General features: G+C 48.9%; 1 protein-coding gene across 1 annotated transcript; it reads left to right on the forward strand.

Annotated features, from left to right (window-relative positions):
• The first annotated feature begins 59 nt into the window (after nucleotides 1-59).
• On the forward strand, nucleotides 60-1,934 carry Mfsd5 (major facilitator superfamily domain containing 5). The gene is made up of 2 exons (XM_010609304.3): nucleotides 60-268; nucleotides 505-1,934. Exon 2 carries the CDS (start codon nucleotides 523-525, stop codon nucleotides 1,873-1,875), a length of 1,353 nt encoding a protein of 450 aa, XP_010607606.1. The 5' UTR covers nucleotides 60-268; nucleotides 505-522; the 3' UTR covers nucleotides 1,876-1,934.
• Nucleotides 1,935-6,266: the final 4,332 nt, after the last annotated feature.

Consider the following 6,266-nt stretch of genomic DNA (forward strand, 5'->3'; position numbering starts at 1 on the left):
GGGGTCGCGGGGCGGGGTGCCAGTGACCTGAAGGAGGGGAATCTGGGATGCACGCGCGCGATCGCGAAGCAGTTCGAGAGGCCTGTGCTAGGCTGGGGGATGCGCGGTACAGATGTCTAGACACTGAGGGCAAAAAACAGGTTCCTTGGGAAGAATGGCAGATAACATAAGGAAGTGGCCTAAGTTGTTGTGGAAGAGGGCAGCAGCCCCTTTAGAACCTGCAAGACCAGGATTCTGAAGGGACTCTCTGCTATGGCAGGCAAGCGTGGTGAGCGAATGCTCAGGCCTCTCCCCTCTATTCTTACCCCTCCCTGCCCCACAGTGTCCCAGGACACAGCTCAGGTGGGGCCACTCCTCCCACCCACCCAACTGGTCCCTCCGGTCTTAGCTCTGGGAGAGTGGAGTTGACAAGAGGGTTGGGTGGAGTTGCCTTCTGCTTAGACACCCAGCCCCTTGATTCTGCTACCTAGTCATTGGATGTGATTTTGACCCCTCTCTCCCCAGGTCATCCGGGGGCCCACCATGCTGGTGACTGCCTACCTGGCTTTTGTGGGCCTCCTGGCCTCTTGCCTGGGGCTGGAGCTGTCAAGATGCCGGGCTAAGCCCCCTGGAAGGGCCTGCAGCAATCCCTCCTTCCTTCAATTTCAGCTGGACTTCTATCAGGTCTACTTCCTGGCCCTGGCAGCTGACTGGCTCCAGGCCCCCTACCTGTATAAACTCTATCAGCATTACCACTTCCTGGAGGGACAAATTGCCATCCTGTATGTCTGTGGCCTTGCCTCTACAGTTCTCTTCGGCCTGGTAGCCTCCTCCCTTGTGGATTGGCTGGGTCGCAAGAAGTCTTGTGTCCTCTTCTCTCTCACTTACTCTCTGTGTTGCTTAACCAAACTCTCCCAGGACTACTTTGTGCTGCTGGTGGGCCGAGCACTTGGTGGGCTGTCCACTGCCCTCCTCTTCTCAGCATTTGAGGCCTGGTACATCCATGAACACGTGGAGCGGCATGATTTCCCTGCTGAGTGGATCCCAGCTACCTTTGCTCGAGCTGCCTTCTGGAACCACGTGCTGGCTGTAGTGGCAGGTGTGGCAGCTGAGGCTGTGGCTAGCTGGATGGGACTCGGGCCTGTAGCACCCTTTGTGGCTGCCATTCCTCTCCTGGCTCTAGCTGGGGCCTTGGCCCTTCGAAACTGGGGAGAGAACTATGACCGGCAGCGTGCCTTCTCAAGGACCTGTGCTGGAGGCCTGCGCTGCCTCCTGTCAGACCGCCGTGTGCTGCTGCTGGGCACCATACAGGCCCTATTTGAGAGTGTCATCTTCATCTTTGTCTTCCTCTGGACACCTGTGCTGGACCCACATGGAGCCCCATTGGGCATTGTCTTTTCCAGTTTCATGGCAGCTAGTCTGTTGGGTTCTTCCCTGTATCGGATTGCTACCTCCAAGAGGTATCACCTTCAGCCCATGCATCTGCTCTCCCTTGCCGTCCTCGTTGTCGTCTTCTCTCTCTTCATGTTGACTTTCTCCACCAGCCCAGGCCAAGAGAGTCCAGTGGAGTCCTTTATTGCTTTTCTTCTTATTGAATTGGCCTGTGGCCTATACTTTCCCAGCATGAGCTTCCTGCGGAGAAAGGTGATCCCGGAGACAGAGCAAGCTGGTGTACTAAACTGGTTCCGTGTGCCCCTGCACTTACTGGCCTGCCTAGGTCTCCTTGTCCTCCATGACAGTGATCGAAAGACAGGCACTCGGAATATGTTCAGCATCTGCTCTGCCGTCATGGTGATGGCTCTGCTGGCAGTGGTGGGACTCTTCACTGTGGTAAGGCATGATGCTGAGCTGCGGGTGCCCTCACCCACCGGGGAACCCTATGCCCCTGAGCTCTAGCCTTGTTCTAGGACAAGGGGTCTGGGATGGATTCTTTTTTTTTTTTTTTTTTTTTTTTTTTTTTTTTTTGTGGTACTGAGGATTGAATCCAGGGCCTTCACACTGAACTACATCCCCAGACCATTGTGGTTTTTTTTTGTTTTTTTTTTTTAATTTTGAGACAGGGTTTTGCTCTGTTGACAAGCGGTCTTCCTGCCTCAACCTCCCAGAGTACTGGGATTACAGGTGTGTACCACCATGCCTGACTTGGCATGGACTCTTGAATCCCATCTCGCTAGGGTTTACGGATCTGTGACTCACTTTGTGACTTTGTCCTGCAGTCCCTCCTGCCAGTGCTTTGTGTTGTGAAGGACCTGGGGGTGATGGACTGGAAAGGTGCCAAAAGTTGACCCTGTTTCTCCCCTTTCCCCTTCCACTTAAAAATAAACACTTTCAACAGATCTTGATTTTATTTATGTATCCTCACCTGTGTCCACTTGAGTGGTTCCTGGTGAGTGGGCAGCTGGAGGTTTTGAGATATGCATGGGATTACCAGCAAAAGGCTCATAGCTCTGATTTCTTCAAGTCTGCTGCTCAAACTGAGAGCTGTGGGGTTGCCACTCAGCAGAACTGAGTAGAAATAACCTGAGGCTCAGGATCTCCACATCTCTTGTCCGTGGAATAGGAACCCTCCCCAGTTGTTAAGCAAAACCCTCCACACCTAAGGTGAGATGATCTCTAGAATGCATGGGGTAGGGCCAGGGATGTAGATCAGCAGTACTGTGCCTGCCTGGCAAGCACAGAGTCCTGAGTTTGATTCCTGGTACCAGAAAAAAAAAAATAATCTCTAGAACACCCAGAGTAAATGCCCAGTGTTCCAGGACACTGAACGCAAATTTCAGATGCTTGGGCTGCAGCTTGATTATCCCTTAAGGCAAGCCCAGGGCACTTCTTGCAGGAATAAGATTGCAGCTCAAGGAATGCCTGCTGCCTGCCTGCCACCTGTATGGCTATGAACACACCGTTTGTCCAGCATTATTTGGGTGCACCAGGCCCTGTGTCCCTGCATAAAACCTAAGTAAGGGGCTGAGTGACCAGGACATCTTGTCTGTACCTGACTTCCCCATCCAGCCTGAGTGACAATGAGAGCCATGGGGCAGGAAAAACTACCTGTAGGAACACCAGTTTGGTGGGCTCCTCCCTGCCTCACCTCTGATTCTATCTGTTTTTTCTCCTCCCACCAAAACCTGGCCTTCTCAGGTGAAGCAAGGCCAATTTTAGAAAGGGTGGGGATGCTGTGGAGAGAATGGCTCAGGGTGTGTCCCGGAATGTGCTTGAGAAGATTTAGGGGACCCACCTGGTCCTGCAAAGGGATTGAGGAACCTTTACTTGGTCTCACACTACTCCCAGACAGGAAGAGTCTTGTTCCAAGCTGCGGTCTCAGCCTGTGTGGAAAGAGAACATCAGCTGGTGCAGGGGGAATGCAGGGTAGAAGGGCTCCTGTAGGGTAAGGCTGGTGAAGGAAAGGAGAGTGGCCCTAGGTTCCTTCTCAGAACAAAATTCGTGTTCTCCCACCCACACCAAGTACAAAAGGCAGGTATTTTCCTCCTGCTATGGTCTTAAGGCTAGACAGTCTGTCACAGTAACTTCATTTCCTTTTTTTGCCTTGTTGAACTGGACCTAGATATATTTTATGGTTATTTAGAAGCATTCCTCTTTTCCTATTATACTAGAGAGAACAGAAGGAAACTTACCTTTGTCTCCCGTACTGTGTGTATGTATGTACAAGTGGGTGCTCTGCCTGTGACTGGGTTTAGTAAATGTCTGGAGGGGAGACAGAGCCACCCTGGGGGAAGTCTATTAGACTAGAATTTAGAGCCTGTGTAATGATGTATTGTTTGGGATGACAGTAATTACTGTCAGAGCCATGAGGGGGCCTCATACTCCTAAGTGATAAGTAAATAGGGGATAGGAGAAACTGACTACCAAGGCTCTTTTAGTCTTGTCCCTGCTGAGTGTAGGAGGGGCTGGTTAGCAGAGCGGGGAGGATTCTTTCTTATCAGAGTCGCAGTGTATTGAGAGCTAGAAGACAGTTTAAGGATTGTCTTCAAATGTAGACTTTTTTTTTTTTGGATTGGCCATATACTATATGCCATGCATCGTATTATTAGATACTGGTGAACTTTATTTAAAACCCAAAAGTGCCAGGTGTGGTGGTATATACCTAAAATCCCAGCACTTAGGAGGCTGAAGCAGGATGATCCCCAAGAAGCCAGCCTGGGCTACACAGTGAGATCAAGGACGGCCTGAACTATATAGTAAGACACCCCATACACACAAAAGGAACCCAAGGTTGCAAGGTTCACCAGGTGCACACTACAAAGTGCTCATTGTCTTGCTCACTTGAGGAGGCTTAGGGAGCTTCTTAGAGCGGGGATTCACAGCTGGGGATGAAGTTCAGTGGTAGAGCACTTGCCTAGCATCGGGGAGGCCTGCATTTGACCCCCAGCACGAAGGAGGGAGAAAACAACAACAATGAAAACAAAAGTATAGCTCCAGCCCTGACTGCCTGGTTCAAGTCTGGCTCCATCTCTCCTGCCTAAGTTTCCTGCTCTATAAAATGGAGAGGACAGTATAGTTTCTGCCCTATGATAGACGGGACTCTTGTGAGAATTAAATGTATTACTATAGCTGAGTGCTTAGAACAGTACTTATAGAAGTGCTTTTCTTTTTTTAAAATAAATATTATTCTATATTATCCCATTCCTGTCCTCAAGCTTTTTTTTTTGGGGGGGTGGTGAAAATTAGACCCTGGGCACCAAGCATGTTAAGTACCTAAGCCTGTCCTGTAACACTGAGCTACAGCCACAGCCCCAGGGTTGCTGTTTGCTTTTGAGTGTTTTTTTGGTACCTGGGATCGAACTTGGGTCCTTGTGTTTGCAAGGGAGGCAGTGGAAACACTAAGCTAAATCCCGGCCCTGCTTTTTTTATTTTCACTTCCCAATCCAGCCGAGTCTGTCTGGGCTGGGATGTGAGCGTGAATGGATATAACTGTGGATGGGGTGTACAACTTTCCAGCATGTCCCAGTGGCTGGGGGATTCCCAGCAGTGCTTACCTTTGGCGCTGGCCCAGATGGAAGTATCAGGCTCTCTGAGGGACCTCTACTTTGGGTGTATGTGAGCAGCTAGCCAAGTGAGTTGGGTGTCAATATGTTCCACTTGAACTTATTTCCTCTTCCTCAAGTGGGAAAGTCAGTTTGGGGTCAGACTTGATATATCACCATCTTTCACTAAGAGGCTCCTGATTTTCTGAGTTTCATTCAGCTAAACACATGATTATTTGATCTGTAGTTTAAAAAAAATTTTTTTTGCCAGGCGTAGTGGTTCTCGCCTGTGATCCCAGCACTCGGGAGGCTGAGGCAGGAGGATCGCTGTGAGTTAGAGACCAGCCTGGGCTACATAGTGAGTTCCAGGTGAGTCTCAACTACATAGTGAGACCCTGTCTCGAACCCCCCCAAAAAAAATTTTTTTAAAGCCAGGCCTGGTGGTGCACACCTGTAATTCTAGCACTCAGGAGGCTGAGGCAGGAGGATCACTGTAAGTTCAAGACCAGCCTGAGATAAGTAGCAAGACCCTGTCTCAAACCAAAAAAAAAAAAAATTTATTATTTTTTTTTAGTGTATGTTTGCAATACAGAGTGATTACATCCAGTTTGGAGGTTTGGTAGAGATATAGATATCACATTTAGATCATTTTTGCTAGGCTGGTGGCACACACCTATAATCCCAGTACTCAGGAAACTGAGGCAGGAGACTCTCAGTGAGTTGGAGGCCAACCTGGGTTACAGGGGAGACCTTGTCTCAAACCAAACAAAAACAAAACAAACAAAAGCATCTAGATCATTTTTATTCCCCTCGACCTGTAGCTTTTAAGTGGTCCCATGGAATCAGGAGCCAGTGGACAAGGAGGCAGGACTGGGGCATGAGACAGTCCTGGTTCTATGCTCTGTAGAACAATCTCTTCCTGTTTGTTTGCTTTTGAGACAGGGTCTTTACTATGTAGTTCAGGCTGGTGATGAACTCACTGTGTAGCCCAGGCTTGTCTCAATTGCATAGCAATCCTCCTGTCTCAGCCTCCAGAGTGCTGAGATCAGAGGTGTGTGCCACCATGCCCAGCTTCACAAGTTTTCCCTTTTTTTTTCTTCACATATTTTTTATACACAGCCCAAAATAATTTTAGACAATATTTTTAATGTAGCACAATGATAAAGCATGACCCCTGGGTTTAATCCCCAGCATTGAAAGTAAATAAATAAATTCAGTGTTTAAACTTGAGTTCTGACCCTAAAATCAATCTCTATCTTTCTCTGTTTCTGTCTGCACCTGTCTGTCTCTTAATATATATATATATAT

The sequence above is a fragment of the Fukomys damarensis genome, unplaced genomic scaffold (assembly GCF_012274545.1).
Source record: "Fukomys damarensis isolate Sample0158 unplaced genomic scaffold, DMR_v1.0_HiC HiC_scaffold_15, whole genome shotgun sequence".
NCBI classification, from domain to species: domain Eukaryota; kingdom Metazoa; phylum Chordata; class Mammalia; order Rodentia; family Bathyergidae; genus Fukomys; species Fukomys damarensis.

What these genes read in the sequence shown, in the direction of transcription:
- Mfsd5 (XM_010609304.3), top strand. Translation starts at nt 523, where the DNA reads ATGCTGGTGACTGCCTACCTGGCTTTTGTGGGCCTCCTGGCCTCTTGC.